General features: G+C 41.7%; 1 protein-coding gene and 1 pseudogene across 4 annotated transcripts; one reads left to right on the top strand and one right to left on the bottom strand.

Annotated features, from left to right (window-relative positions):
• The first annotated feature begins 2,983 nt into the window (after positions 1–2,983).
• TPBG (trophoblast glycoprotein) lies at positions 2,984–6,535 on the top strand. Of its 4 annotated transcripts, XM_027603657.2 has the most exons (3): positions 2,984–3,123; positions 3,285–3,558; positions 4,208–6,535. In XM_027603657.2, the coding sequence occupies exons 1-3, from the start codon at positions 3,011–3,013 to the stop codon at positions 5,801–5,803; spliced, it is 1,983 nt and encodes a 660-aa protein (XP_027459458.2). In that variant the 5' UTR covers positions 2,984–3,010; the 3' UTR covers positions 5,804–6,535. The 4 variants fall into 4 exon arrangements, 3 of the variants coding, with proteins under 3 accessions (XP_027459458.2, XP_027459460.2, XP_027459459.2); XR_003521698.1 differs by lacking the exon at positions 3,285–3,558 and having other exon boundaries at positions 2,988–3,123; positions 4,208–4,339; XM_027603659.2 differs by lacking the exon at positions 2,984–3,123 and having other exon boundaries at positions 3,433–3,487.
• Positions 6,536–14,531: 7,996 nt separating this feature from the next.
• On the bottom strand, positions 14,532–14,974 carry LOC113927665 (annotated as a pseudogene).
• Positions 14,975–16,058: the final 1,084 nt, after the last annotated feature.

The following is a 16,058-nucleotide window of genomic DNA, read 5'->3' as shown; positions in this document are numbered from 1 at the left end:
TTTTTTTTTTTTTTTTTTTTTACACTACACGTTATTCCTTGCCTTCCTAGGACTTAACAGCAATATTTCAACAACTTACTAATGATTTTCCTTTGGGTCATTAGAAGAAAAGTGGATCCTGTAGAAACAATCTTAATAAATGATAGTACAGAAACATCTTCCTGGAGGCTACAAAGTGACCTAGTGAAATACACTAAATTGGTTCTTCTCCATTAGGACATTCAGATCCTCCTTTTATTTCATTTTGGAATGAAAGAATAAATGGGGAACAAATGTGCTCTGAAATCCTCTGTCCTGCTCTAGAGCATGGAAATAGCAACTCACACAAAAATTTTTCAAGCTGTCAGGAGTAAGGCAAGTTTTGGCTAAGATCAGGTGTAAGATCATTAAATGCTTAAGACAAAATAGAATGGATCCTAGTAAGCTTTTCTCACTCAAAGGAAGCTTCTTTAAAAAGTAGTTACTGATCTAAATGTCTTTCAATGAGGCAATTAAAAAACAATGTGGTATAACAATTCAAAGCATGGGATATTTTGTGGTCTTTAAAAAAGAAGACAGCAAACCTATAGTTAGGGACATAGAATGATATGTGGTTGTCCTAAAATAAGAAAAATTATGAATAACGCATATACTATGATCCCATTCATATAAAAATAGCAGAAACAGAAGTAAAATATGTACAAGAGAGAGATTGGAAAGATACACACATGTCAAATTGCAGTCAATACTGTACATTGAAAGCTTTAGTTTCTGTGTCTATTTCTTCCACCAGGTTATGAGTTCCTTGGCTGCCAGATCAAATAAGGGGATGCCCAGTTAAATTAGAATTTCAAGTAAACAATGGACTTTTTCTTTTTAGTATGAGTACACCCCAAATATTACACAGGACATACGTATACTAAAAAATTACTCATTATTTATCTGAAATTCAAATTTAACTGGATGCCCTGTATTTTTTTTATTTGCAAATTCTGGCAATTCTACTTTAAGGAGACTATAAACTCTTTATCCCTGTACTCCTATCATTAGCATACTTAAAGATATATAGTGGTTGCATAATAAATCCTGAGAGGGAGAGTAGTTCAGGAGAGCACAATAATAACAGGCAATTTTGCTAAATGTGTTACATATATTATCTCAATTCCAATGGAAATGCCTTAAAGTTTTATTAGTGGTCCTATTTTACAGAATAAGAAACAGAGGTATACAGAAGTCACACAGTAAATGAGGGAGCTAGAAATGACCCCAAGTTTCTGGGTCCTGATTCAGCAACCATAACCAGCTGCCAGTTGCCGAGATGAAAGGGGGAAAGAGAACCAGGGGTGAGGCTTTGGTTCTGCCCAAGTGCAGCTGAGCAGGACTGCACAAACTCCTGAACCTTGCTAGAGGTGGAATGTGGGCTATGTCCGAGGCACAGACAAATCTGGGCCTGGTCCCCATATCCACCACTCATTCAAACAAGTTACATAATTTATTCTGACCTCAATTTTCTCGTCTGTACAACTGGATTCAGAGGACCTACCTGAATACTGGCACGATGAATACAGGAGGTAATTTCTGTAAAGTGATCAGCACAGGGCTTAGCCGGTGAAAGAACACTCAGTCAATGCTAGTTATTATTGGCCCAGAACTCCAGTTTTTTCATGTGTAAAACAGAATAACATCAATAACAAGACAGTAGTGCTAATGATAGCGATATTGCCAAGTTGGTTTGAGGATCAGATGAGACATATTATCTTTCTAAATTCTAAAGTGCTTCTCATTCTCCTTGAGTACTTGCTCTTTAGATCAGAACCAGAATTAATACCATGCCAAAGCATTACTACAATTGTTCCCCTGAGTAATTAATTTTGTTTTAAAAATTATCATACAGTAAAATCGACTCTGGTGTATAAAGTTTCATGAATTTTAACCCATACAGATTTATGTAACCACTACCACAGTACAGATACAGAACTTGACTATAGCTTTTGAGATTCTTTTTCCAAAGTGTTTCATATTCTTGTTGCAAAACACTTCTAAAAATTAAAAAAAAAAAAGAAACTTAGAAGATAACCATGAAGATACAAATTAACAAAACTGGCTTTTTATACAAATCTCTGCAGTCTCCAGCCCCTCTAGGTCTTGTCTGGGCCATTTTTGCTGTTGACCGTGCAGATTATCTCTTTTCACAAAAGTAATCAGGCATCGGCTTGAGAGTTGGGGCATTCTTTCAAGCTAAAGGCCCATGTCATAGGCACAAACTTCAGCATTCCTCATTTGGTCCTTTTTTATATTACCTTCCAGAACTTAATCTCCCCAACTATTTCCTCTATTTGCCATTTTCTCTCACAAATGAAGAGAATTTTCAAATGAAGACCTGGAATACCAGCACCTTTTCACCCTTTCAGGAAAATTACTGGGGATACAGTTATTGAGAGAGCAACGGTGGAGCCTTCAGGACCCTAAACCTCTCCGATATAACAGCTCCTCCAGGCAAGTCATCTATCCCTTTTCCCACTCCATCCTCTCCACCTACCCAGCCTGCCCGGCACCCCCTGGGAGGATAGACTTCTACACCAACTTCCGTCCTCCAAGAGCGGCCACCTCCCATCCCCCACCCGACCTCGTAGGCTTTCCCAGTTTAAGTAACTTGCACTGACACACCGTTATCACATCCGCTTTTCTGGATGACTCAAGTCATTGCTATTTGCCTTTTCTTTCTAGGATGCTTTGGCTGCTGTGTTTTTCTTCCCTCTGCTTTTAATTTGGGGAGGAAAAAAGCTAATGAATCAAGAATGAAGCTCCTCTCCAGTAATCCTTTTATCCCTCCTTAAAGTTGGCTCTCTCGGTTCTCAAGTTCCGTAACTATCCAAGAAGTGCGGGGGCGGGACAGGTGGGGACGCATAATCACACCGAGATCTCAAGTTGGCATGTAAGGAATCACTTTGGTGGGAAGACTTTCCGAAGCTCCCTGCAGCTTGCTGAGCGTTTCTGCTGCCGCCGCTCTACATTTTCTGCTCATTTCTTGATGCTGGTGCTTCGCGTTGCTCTGTCACGCCTAAACCTATTTTGTTACGGCCCTGCGTACCCAAACCAGGGTGAATTCCACGAGATTCACCAGCGGTTTTCTTCCTGTCCAAGGTAAATACAGTAGGCAAAATGAGGAACCACCAAAGGATACAGGGGAGGGGGGGAGAGAAAGGGATTCCCTCACCTTTTCCGGCACATTCCTTGTTAATTTCCACCAGGAGGAGGCGCGCGGCCCAGATCCCCCCAGTCTCCTTTCTTAAATCCCCCTACAGAGGGCTGCCAAGGTTGGCGGCGCGGCGGGAGAAATCCCTCCGGCAGGCCTGGCTCTCCCCCGCCCCCCGGGTTGGTTTTTCCCAGCGGCGGAGGCTGGGCCAGGGGCTGGGGTGCGAGGAGAGTCGGCGCCCGCAGCGCGGAGCCGAGAAGTCGCCGAGACTCTGGTGGGACTCGGTCGTCTCCGGAGGTGACGGGTGCGGAGGTGAGCGGTGGGGAGCAAGCGGCGAGGGCGAAAACCCGGAGGCGGCGCCGGCCCCTTCCCATCCTTTGGAGGTAGAGTAGCGTAGGTCCAGGGTCCCACAGCCGCTTTGTTCGCGGCCTCTCCCCTCCTCTTTGGAGATGACTCGAACCCCCTCTGGAATCGCAGGGGCTCGCGGGGGCGCGGGCCCGGGGCCGGCGGCGGGGGGGCGGCGACAGCTGTAAGGTCCTCCACTTCCTGCTAATCCGGGAAGATACCAAAAGAGATCAAAAGACTCCTGTAACCTGAAACTTCCCTCTCCTCCAAACCTGGACCGGGAGAGGTCCGGGCGGGGGCGGAGACCCCGGAAGGCAGGTCGCCAGCGGAGGCGGTAGGGGAAAGGAGCTGGGAGAGTGAGAAGTTTGGTCGGGAAGGCGCGGGGGATTAAGCGAGAAGTTAGACTCGGGGGACGAATCTGATCGGGAAAGGAGGAGGGCGGGAGGCTGGAAGGGTATATATAGTGTGGGCCTGGCAGAAGGAAGACTTTATGCTGGGTGTCTCGGGACGCGCGCCCCTCTCCCGGGTAAGGATGTGCGTGGGAGTGGGGGAGGCGAAACCTGGACGGACTTTCGTAGGGAGGTCTTGGGAACTAAGTGGGGAACACTTGGCTTGGAGAATCTGGCTCCCGCACTCGGGGAACTGCGGCCGCCGCCGCTCCTCACGCTTCTCTCCCGCCTGTCCCAGGTCCCGGAGCGGATCAAGCGCGAGGCGCCAACAAAAGAGGCAAGGAGGTGTCACCCGGGGGCCGCGGCAGGAAGAGGAGCGGGAGGAGGAGCGCGGAGCCGAGAGTCCCGACCCGCCGTGCGTACTTTCTGGAGGGAAGGGGCGGGGGAATCGACCCCGGGAGGGGAACGCCCGGTGGCGAGGGGCTTAGCCAAGTTCCGGCTGCGGCGGCCCTCCTCCGCTCCCACGAGAGGAAAGTTTTCTCAGACGCTTCCGGCCGGCCCGAACCCTCCGGACCCAGTTCCCGAGCCTTCGGAGCGGGCGCCGTCCCAGCCCAGCTCCGGGGAAAGCCGTGCCGCGATGCCTGGGGGGTGCTCCCGGGGCCCCGCCGCCGGGGACGGGCGGCTGCGGCTGGCGCGGCTGGCGCTGGTCCTCCTGGGCTGGGTCTCGTCCTCTCTCACCTCCTCGGCGCCCTCCACCTCCTCCGCGTCGTTCCTGGCCTCCGCGGTGTCCGCCCAGCCCCCGTTGCCAGGCCAATGCCCCCAGCCCTGCGAGTGCTCCGAGGCTGCGCGCACTGTCAAATGCGTTAACCGCAACCTGACCGAGGTGCCCGCGGACCTGCCTCACTACGTGCGCAACCTCTTCCTTACCGGCAATCAGCTGGCGGTGCTCCCCGCCGGCGCCTTCGCCCGCCGGCCGCCGCTGGCCGAGCTGGCCGCTCTCAACCTCAGCGGCAGCAGCCTGGAGGCGGTGTGCGCTGACGCCTTCGAGCATCTGCCCAGCCTGCGCCAGCTCGACCTCAGCCACAACCCGCTGGTCAACCTCAGCGCCTTCGCCTTCTCCGGTAGCAACGCCAGCTTCTCGGCCCCCAGCCCCCTGGTGGAACTGATGCTGAACCACATCGTGCCCCCTGACGACGAGCGGCAGAACCGGAGCTTCGAGGGTATGGTGGCGGCTGCCCTACGAGCCGGCCAAGCGCTTCGCGGGCTCCGGCGCCTAGAACTGGCCAGCAACCACTTCCTGTACTTGCCTCGGGACGTACTAGCCCAACTACCCGGCCTCAGGCACCTGGATCTGCGCAACAACTCTCTGGTGAGCCTAACCTACGTGTCCTTCGGCAACCTGACACACCTAGAAAGCCTCCACCTGGAGGACAATGCCCTCAAGGTCCTTCACAATGGCACCCTGGCAGAGTTGCAAAGCCTGCCCCACGTCAGGGTCTTCCTGGACAACAATCCCTGGGTCTGCGACTGTCAGATGGCAGACATGGTGGCCTGGCTCAAGGAGACAGAGGTAGTGCAGGGCAAAGCTCGGCTCACCTGTGCATTCCCGGAAAAAATGAGGAATCGGGCCCTCTTGGAACTCAACAGCTCCCACCTGGAATGTGACCCTATCCTCCCTCCATCCCTGCAGACTTCTTATGTCTTCCTAGGTATTGTTTTAGCCCTGATAGGCGCCATTTTCCTACTGGTTTTGTATTTGAACCGCAAGGGGATAAAAAAGTGGATGCATAACATCAGAGATGCCTGCAGGGATCACATGGAAGGGTATCACTACAGATATGAAATCAACGCGGACCCCAGGTTAACCAACCTCAGTTCTAATTCGGATGTCTGAGAAACATTCGAGGACAGAACAAGGACAGCTGTGCATGAGATGTAGACTTAAGCTTTATTCTGTCCTAGGCTTGCTCCAGTTCCACCCTCCACTATGGACACCACTCACCTTGACCGAAAGCAGTGAAGGGAACTTGCTCCCTTGTTATGTGAAGTTTCTTGGTGTGTCTTGTTAATGTAAGACAATGAAAAACTGTGCATATTGTTTTATTCTTTTCTTGGAACTCAACTCGTGTGGAGGGATTTTTCAAGTTTCAGCATGAACGTGGACTCCTGGCTGTCTGTTTCTCTTAGTACAGTTGGAGGTGTAGCCAGTGTGCCCACACAGATAGCATTCAACAGAAGCTGCCTCAACGTTTTCGAAAAAAATTCTTTATTCATAAATATCAGTTTTATTCTCATGTACCTAAATTGTGGAGAAAATAAACGCATTCCATAAACTGCCTGCAGATCTTAGCAAGCTCTTCAAAGTAACTCCATAGTACACAGGAGCACCTGCATCCGAGAGCATGCTTACATTTTACTGTTCTACCTATTACAAAAAAATAACTTGCAACTTCAGATAACTTCTTTGACAAAGTAAATTACTTTTTTGGTTGCAGTTTATATGAAACTATCCTGAAGTTTTTTTATAAACTGCATTGAGATCCAACAGACTGAATTGTTAAGAAAAACTTCAATAAAGATTCTTAAAAGAATTACAGTTGTGTTCAAGTTTGCTATTTGAAAAAAATGATTGGGGCAATGATGTCTTGGTTCTGATGGTAATTGAGGTATTAGTTGTAGCTGAAAACGAAAGTGAAGTAATGTCTTAAATAGACTTTGGAAATAGGTTTGAGATGGTGGATCCTTTCAGGGTTTAAATAGAGAATTTGAATATTCATGTAATAGACTTCTCAGCGTCCCAAAGTTAATGCTATTCATGAAACAATTTTGTAAGAGCATTGTAAAGTTGGTAAGAGGGGAGAGTTCTATATGATAAACAGCTCACAGTTTGGAGCTTTTTCGAGGCTAAGTTGTTAGAATGGAATAAAATTATTTACTTCAGTAAACTTTCTATATGAAATTGTTCTATGGGTTTTTAGAGCAGAGTATGAAACAAATACAATGCAAATGTTTTAAAATGAAATGTCTTAAGGACACAGTATTCTAAAATAAAAGATTTAAAAATGTAAATTAAAAAAAACATTTCCTAAGATCATAATGTAACTTGGAACTTAGATTTTCTTGAGAATATTTCAAAAAAAATTTTTTAAATGGAACATACGTGGTCAATGGTTTATCAGAGATCCTGCTTGTATGTTTAAAAAAACTGTTCTGACAGGATATGAATTTGAGGAAATAACCAGAGATAAATGTCTACATCCATAAACAAGTGTCTCAACGAATCATAGGTTGTGTTCAGTTCATATTTAAGAATTGGGGAATATTTCAATTTTACCTAGGCTCTATATTAGTATATACACCTGTGTGAAGAGTAGATCACATGTAGGTGTAAATAACAGCAGTTGCTTAATCAGTTGATACTATCGATAATGGACAAGATTTTCTTTTTTTTTTTTTTTCAGTTTATTATTTGCCAATGAAGCCTAAAAGTAAATTCCGTTACTCTCGAAGCTATTATATAAAGTGACATTAGCCATTATTTCTTAACATACAGTGTAGGTAAACTTGCATCAATAAGTCTTAGGGCCTTCTTTATCTTTAAATTGATTATGTTCTACAGTGTTTTATATTTGAAATAAAATTTACATTGCCATATTTTTATAAATGAAATAGGACTGCAGTCCTTTAGGTTCTAGAGATCTTTACCTATTCCTTCTTTAATTGAGAAGTTTTCAAAATAGGGCTAAAAATTTATGAATCTGTTCCTTATTTAGACTCTGTAGTCATAATATGAAGTTTTAACTAGATTAAGTTGGAAATATTATAGTATTTACTACTTATAGGAGATATTTCAGATCCTATAATTAATTATCCAAGAAAAGGTTAAATATATGGTACTTAATATTCCATTAAACATTTTAAGTGTTCACTAGGAATTCATAAACTGGCTGGCTGCCATTATTTCCTAGGAATGATGAAGGTATTAGCCTGCCAAAAATAGTGAAAACATCTAATAAATAAGGGCACATACACCATCTCAGAAATAAACTAACAGACTTTGGTAAGTCTGCTGATTCTGTGGAAAACAAATTGTAATACTTACAGTCTATTTAGAAGAATTATTTCTTCTTCATCCCATGATAATCTTAACAGTTAAAAACCGAGCTCTAGCTAAGATCCAGGAGAGCAGTAGATTTCATTAGTCTAGTTTTTCTCATTCACTCACTGAAGCAGGATCCGGGATACAGTGAAGGTGTTTTTGCCTGTTAGGGGGATGGCTTTTTTGAAGTAACGATTTCTTGCTTTTTCATCCCTTTGCTTCTTCCTCTGTATGAACTTCCCAACTTGGTAACTGCTCTCTTTTCTGTCACGTCACTCCTTGCTGTTCTCCAATACATGGCAATAGAACATTCTTTGGACAAAAAAATATTACTGTTTGGAAACAGTTGTTATAGTGCAGTCATAATACTCTAAGCCTAGAAACTCCTAAGACAGTCTGAGTTCCTTAGAAGATAGGTGCTATATAAATCCAATGAGTATAAGTGTATATAGGAAAAATGAAATGAAATTAAAAGTATCATAATTTTGTGTTTTAAACACTGATCTTTAGTTCCATTATGCATTACTAATCCTAAAAACTTACAAGTAATCCATTTTAAAAAGTGTATTTTATAAATTTGAAAATTTATTTAGAAAATTAAAGTATATTACCTACCAAAATAAGTTTTTGAGGAAAAAAGTTTTGAGGAAAGTATATTTCCTCAGTTTGAAACAAAGCTGTTTTAGCAGAAACAACCCTTCATTTATCCTTTACAAGTTTCATTTGAAGAAAGTTGGAAAAATACAAGCACTTGATAAATCCCTCAATTTAAAAGCTATTAAAATATCCAATAAATTTCTATTTAAAGTGCAAGATTTTAAGATAATAGACTATTTGACCGTTAATTGTAACCATCCCTTCTGCATGTAACCATTCAGTTTGATACATGAATATATATACATATTTCATCAATTTTGCTGCCTCCTGTGATTCAGTGGTGACCTGTAGGGCACAGTCATACCTTACGGCTGATGGAGTTTTCTGACAAATAGGGAGAGTTTGAAGCACAGTCAATAAAAATTTTTAAGGGAAAAGGAGCTACGTAGATTGATACTATCAATAATAGACAAGATTTCCTTTTTTTTTTTTTTCAGAAGTGGGGAAAGGATTGAAATGAATGAGTAAATCACAACTGGTAAATTCTTTTACATTATCTTGATTGGCAGCAAATGTGGATTATGCTCAGTATTTAGAAATAACACATCTTTGTTTTCTGTCTTTTTAATTAAAGTAGATGTAAGAAAAAGAAAAAAAGTTCCAATGAACTGTGATTATTTCCTTAGGGATTCTGTTTTACTCTGTCCATTTTGGCCTAACATTCCAATACAGGGCTTACCTTCTTGAGGACATTACTGGCTTTGCAGCTTTAGGTTGGGAGTCTTTCATATCATTTCTGCTTTCCATTTAAATTTTTTCTCCAAAGACTACACTAAGAGAGACAACCATGAGGCTTTGCAAGGTTAAAAACAATTTGGCATGTGCTTTCTTCCTACTCCAAAATCCATTCAGTCATCCAGCCTTCAGAGAGCAGCACCATAAAGTGAAGACTGACATTTATTAGATAAGATTCAGGTTTCACTTTTATACTTGTGCAAGGATTTTTCATGGTAAAAGAGAGGGAAGGGAGGAAATTATATTTCTAGAAAATGTATGAAAATACCTTGACAATGTCTTTTTAAAATCTTTCAGTAATACTGCAGTGCTGCATTAGAAATAATTAAGAAAACATAATCTATATCGTCCAGGTGATCCTGTCTTCTTTGAGATGGAGAAAAACAGCCCTCTGAGGATGTTTTGTACAATTATTTTTCTGTTCTTATCCTTATAAATGATTCAAAAATGCAAACTGGCTTCATTTGTGTTTTATCTTAAAACATTTTAGCAGCTCTAACTTGGTCATGGTTAAAAAAAATCTAGATTTTTAAAAATATTTAATATGTGAAGAGTAAGAACTCAGTATTTCAAAACTGGAAGGGCTCTTAGATGTGTCAAGCCCAATTTTCTAGGCTACAGATGAAGACACTGATAATTGTGGCATATCATTATGTTACATAATGACAACCAGGACCAGATCTCAGGGTTCCCAGCTCTCCCTTCTCATGCTCTTTTTGCCACATGATGGCATTACTAATTACCTACCTTCAGATCTTTCAGTTCCCGTGTCTAATATAAAAGGCAATTGCTGTGAATATATTAGTTTTACCGTTTTTGCTTTGCACTCATTCAATATGTTTTGGTTTGATCTAAATTTCACTTCCATTGTGTTAAAAATTACTACGTTTCAGACCCCTCAATACGCCTTAAATATGTTTGAGATAATTTTTTTCATAGCAATCATATTACCATAAAGCTCCTCTGAGTCTATGATAGGAACTATTTTGGAAATTTAATGGTGGTATTTCTTTTGAAAAGCAAAATAAAACTCTGGGAAGCTGTGCTAGCTTGTGTAATTCTATCTTTAAAAAAAAATGAGTTAGCTCAGCTGGTGAGAACATTAAACAAATGAGACCAAGTTCATGACCATAGAGACGGTCAATTTTGCATGCTCAGGTCTAGCTCCCCGGCCTGTGCCTGCTCCAGGTGCATGCGAGCACCCATGCTTTGAGGGCCTAGACCAAACAGGGAATCTAAATCAGTGCAAATCCCTATCACGCAGGAAAATCCTGGCAGCTGTGCTGGTGATTTGCTTACTGTCTTGACCTACACAGGACCAAACATGACAGTTCCTGTGTCCTCACTGTAGTATGTATACCACAGATCACAAAAGGTTTCTCACTTATGTGAATTTTAAGGAAAATCTATCATGAGTGCCTTTTAATGTATCACATGGGAAATTAGTTAGGTTTGCTTTGCTATTTAAAATGAAAATATGGCTTAAGGTTCAGGATCGCGATTACTCTATCACAAACTTGTATGTAAATGTTTATAAGAAACAAATGCAGTTTACGTTTAGCAGACATTTTATGATAATAGGATTTATTTGTGGTTCACAGTTTAATGTGGTTAATGTAAGTTTAATGTGGTTCACAGTTTAATGTGGTTAATGTAAGAATACAGTTGTTTCTAAGGAAGTAGAGCCTTAAAATAGAACTCCCTATAATACTTTTTGTGCAAAGTAAATATTTAATAATATGTTTTAAAGAAACTGAGGATGTTATCAAGATAGGCTTTTTTAAAAAATGGAATTTTATAAATTTTCCTACTTCTCTACCCCCGCAGTCCTATTCTACTTCTGTGTCTTCTCCCAAGGAGAACCACGATACACATTTCAAGGTGACTAGTTGCACACAGGAGAATTGGACTGACTGAAACATTAGGTGGGTCAATTTGCAAATATATATTTCTTTGTATGAGATATCTTCTGTATTACAGTACAGTTAGTGAACTGTTTTCAAAGAGGACTTTATCTTTCACTTAGACATTCTGCGGTTATTCTTACTGGTCACAGCAAACACATGGCTATTAAACATTTAAGAGACATTTTAAAATTAACTCATGCATGTTTCTTGTAGATTATTTAAAAAATGCAGGGGAAAACACCATGAGTTATCCTGTCACTACAGAAAAAAGTCTTCAATATTGAGATAAACTGCCATTTGTTTATATCACATTGTATCTTTCCTTTTCACTTCCAGTGTTGTCAACGTTCCCCAGCATCATTAAAAACAATTTTATATCTGGTTTTAAAGTACACAGGCAATCACATATTTTACCCATATAGGACGTTTTTTGAAATTTTAGCTAAGGTTCTAATGAACAGTGTTGTACCTCCCTGTGTTTCTACATCTTTCATTTTTCCCTTCAAGTAGATAACTTGAAGGAGAATTACTGCATCAGAAGGTATATCTTTTTTCTAACCCCTAAAAATATTTTTGATGTCTCTCTAAATTGGGAATATTAAACACAGACCAGCATAGTTCACTATGTATTTTAAATCTCACATCAAACTTTTTACAGAGTGTTGAATGGTCTGTGAACAGGATTTTGAATGGAAAGAAACCTTAAGTTGCCAATTAACTTGCCACTGTTTTTAATCCACAAATGTCTACTTTTTGTAAAGTAACAAAATTAGGGAACAGCTAAGCCCATAACCCAGTTGGAAGTGTCTGCGTGTGTCTGTGCGTGTGTGTGTATATGCGCACATGTATAGGTTACGGGGCTGGGAGAGGTGGTGTGGGTGTGGAGGGATAGCGAGGAAATTAATTTAGCTAGTTACAAGTTAGCAAGCAGTTTGCAAGACAAACCTACGTCTTTGCCTGAATTCTACTCTTTTTAGGTGATTTGTATCAGCATATTTATTAATTTAGTTTCCATGCATGTGATTTAATTGTCCTAATCTTACTGTTAATTTACTTTAAAATATCAGTGAAGTCCTATGAACCATTTATTCAATAGGTATTTATTAAATACTTTCGATATACCAGGCACTATTGTTGCATTGGATTGAAAAATGAGTTTCTGACATAAAATTGTTTCTGATCCAGTAGAGGATAAGTATGATAATAGCTAGCATTTTATTGAGGGTTGAGTATGAATCAGACCGTAGGCAAAACCCTTCATATGTAAGATTGTGTTTCTTCTCATTTGGGAAGGACTTGAGGCTTAGCAAGGAGAGGTAACTTGCCCACTGGCAACTAGGTAGCGAGAATCAGATGTGAGATATTCGTTCATTCTTTCATTCATTCATTCAGTCATGTCTGTTTCCAGGGCCCATGGTCTCAACCCTTGAGCTTTAGGAGCAATAAGATGTAAATGACTATGTTACAGGGTAGAACATGATAAAGCACTACCAGAGATTCAAACAGTGTGGTACAGGGTTCAAAGCAGGAAGAGAGTTTGTCTGGTTGGAAGACTCAGAAAAGGGTTTATGGAAGAGTTCGCTTTTAAGATGACTTTGAAGAAGGGGCAAAGAGAGATGATGAGTGGAAGAGAAAACTCAAGACAGAGGGAACAGCATAAGCACAGAGAATGGAAGCAATTAAAGACCTGGTGTGTCTGGCCACAGTAACGTTTGAAGCATTATGTTTATAAGGAGTATGGTGGAAAGTGAGACTGGAAAGGTAAATCTGTAGCTATGATAAAGAGTTTCTATTTAATTCAGTGGACAGTGGGGGAGCTATTGGAGGTCTCTGAGCAAGAGGGTGAGACGCACAACTGTGGTTGTCCTCCAGTGGGTAAGAAAATACCTCCTCCTCAAATTGGTTTGAATATCAAGACCGATGATCACACACATGCCTCAAGAGGGTATGAAAAGGCTTATTACTCCTATAATGGAATTTTCTGGGAGCGTAGGGCATGGCTTTCTTTTCACAGTGATTAGGGGGTGGGGCCAGAGTGAGGGTTCTGGGTCTCTGTGGCTTTACCCAGCAGATGCCAAGGGATAAAACTCAGGAATTTTATGGGCTTGCCCAGATGTGGGGCAAAAAGTGGGAAGGGAGGGTATGGGGCTTGAAAGTTGTCAGTATTCAGACATCACAAATGGAGTCAGATTCATTATAATTCACAACTGATGTTTGGTGGATGGCTGAAATCTGCTATGTCTCATTTAATTGATTTTTAACTCATTTAAGTAAGCCATTATGACTCCCTATGAGGCTTAGAGCATGTGGCCATTAAGGTTTATTGGAGTTTCATTGGATATCTTATTCAGGAGTCTGTGGTGTGTACTTTGAGGAGGGAAATACATGCCTTGGTGGAAGAACATCAGTAATGTCTGGCACTCCGGAAGGAAGAAGATGAAGCCTTTTATTTTGGCTTTAATATAGACAGGCATGCGTGACCTTGATTTTTATTTTGGGTATCTGAGGCAAGAAATTCCCACAGTTTTTTTAGCCCAAAAGAGGTAACCTTGGATAAGGAGTTGTTACTGCCATTGGTCTAAGTGGCCAGATAATTGGTAATGTCCCAAGATTCTGTAAAAACAGGCACATTGGAGCAATTTTTGGCCAAACATCGTCTATTGCTAAGATGACTGAATAAAGTTTGGCCAATTGTGCTGACCCTTGAGTCTTGTCCTTAATCAAGGTTGTCCTGCTTGGAGATAGCATTCACTACCTAGAGGGCTCCATCACATGTTATGGTGATCTTACCATAGGTAAAGTAAATGAACTCCCTTTTTTGATTACTCAGTTCATCCTGAGTTTCAGTCAAGTACACACATACTTCAGGTGGCCAGTGGGCCTGGGAGAGGAATGACTTTATGTAGCACCATTACATCTGGCAAGAGACTAAGGTCCAGGGAAGCCAATTCCGCCTACAGAAGGCCAAGGTTTGGCTCTATCTTGTAAGTACCATTTCCATTTTATTTATTTATTTATTTTTTGTTATAGCACAACTTATATATTTCAAGTGGACAAAAAATTAGTATCCTTTACAGTATCTTAAGATAAATTGCCTTTGAATGGGAGCTTCCTTTCCAGTACTTTGAGGTCTATAAGATGTATCTAGAAAATGTACTACTGTGGAAAATGACTGCTTAAATTGAATGGGGGGGAGGGGGAGGGCCTGTGGTTTCTCTTTTTGATTAATTGCTGTAACACTGTCCTGCAGGCGGCTGAGGAAGTTGCATGTTTTCTTCAGACATCATTAGGCGCCGGAACTCTTGCAGGACAACTTTGATGCTATATGAATTCTGCCATTTTGCTAGCACTCATATGGCTCTTGGGTCTCCCACTCCATTAGAACTATTAACTCCGTTCATATTAATTTTTGTTACAAATCTTACAAAGGGGGTGCTTCTGGGTATTTAGGTCCACATTCTATTTTGAGGCTGTATATTCGGTTTTCATAAATTGTTCTTGGAGGGCCAATTATCATCCCTGTCCATCTTATAAGTGTCATGTCTTCGTCATCTTCTAGAACCCAGCTAACTGTGCCATCTCCTACTCCTTTCTGGCCTTCTTCCAGTTCTTCCAACAGTCGAAAATTGCGAGGGACTTTTACTCCTGAGCCCGTGGTAGCTGCCATCTTGCATCACTGTCGCTTACCATTTCCATTTTAATAAGGAGACCTTTGTGACTGTGCCCAGTCTGCTGGGTGCTGCCTCAGTGATCCAAGGCATAAGGGCAGCTGGGTGTGGAGAGTCATGGACTGAGGGCCTTTGTTTCCAGAAAAGCCCAACATGCAGCCACGAGTTGATGTTCAAATGGTGTATAGCCTGGAGGTAAGGAGGGTAGCTTCTTATAGGAAGGAGGGTAGCTTCTTATAGGAGAGGCTCATGGGTAACTTATTGTCATCATAGGTGGGCCAGAGACTCTAGGAGGCATGAGAGGAGGTTGCTAATGCCTCTAAGTGAAGGAGTCCCTGGAAAACATTAATGGGAGTACCTATTATAATGTACTTTGGACAGATTCTAGAGCCTTTTGTCGGAGGGGACCCTATTCAAGGCAGGTCAGTTTGCAAGTAACAGCATAAATGAACTGAAGTAAAATTTGTAAATGAGGAATATGTTGCCTCTGGAACCCAAACAGTCCGAAAAGATGTTGGGTTTGTTTTAACATTATGGATGCTGAGAGGGTCATTATTTTCTGAGTGTCAGGGATGGAGCAGCCTTGACTGACAACGTAATTCCTAAGAATTTAACTGAGGCATTTTTTTTGTAGCGCCATGATGCATCCCTTTTAGTGAGCTCCTTTGTTAGTATTTGTATGTCTTGAAAGAATGTGTCAAATGAATCTCAGAAGAAGAGGATGTCATCAGTGTCATATCATACCTGTGTTCCTGGAGGAAGGTGGATGTGATGACAGTCTTGCCTGCAGGGACTGTGGGGAGGGCAAGGCTGTTGAGATACCCCATGGACACCCAGGTAGAAGTGTATTGTGTCCCATCAAAGGTGAAAGCAAATTGTGGCTGAGAGGCTGTTGAAATAGAAACTTAATAGAACATATTTGCCAAATGTAAAAATAGCAAAGTATTTTCCAGTTGTTGATTGGACAGAGTCAGAAATTTCAATAATATTAAGTACAAGGGTCTTAATGGCTGGTACCATGGCATTAAGGTTGTAAAAATCCACTGTTAGATACCATTCATTTTTTATCAGGTTTGAGTATTG

Source organism: Zalophus californianus, chromosome 7 (genome assembly GCF_009762305.2).
Source record: "Zalophus californianus isolate mZalCal1 chromosome 7, mZalCal1.pri.v2, whole genome shotgun sequence".
In the NCBI taxonomy this organism is placed as follows: Eukaryota; Metazoa; Chordata; class Mammalia; order Carnivora; family Otariidae; genus Zalophus; species Zalophus californianus.
The sequence above is the reverse complement of the archived record's forward strand: the minus strand, read 5'-3'. Positions and strand labels throughout refer to the sequence as shown.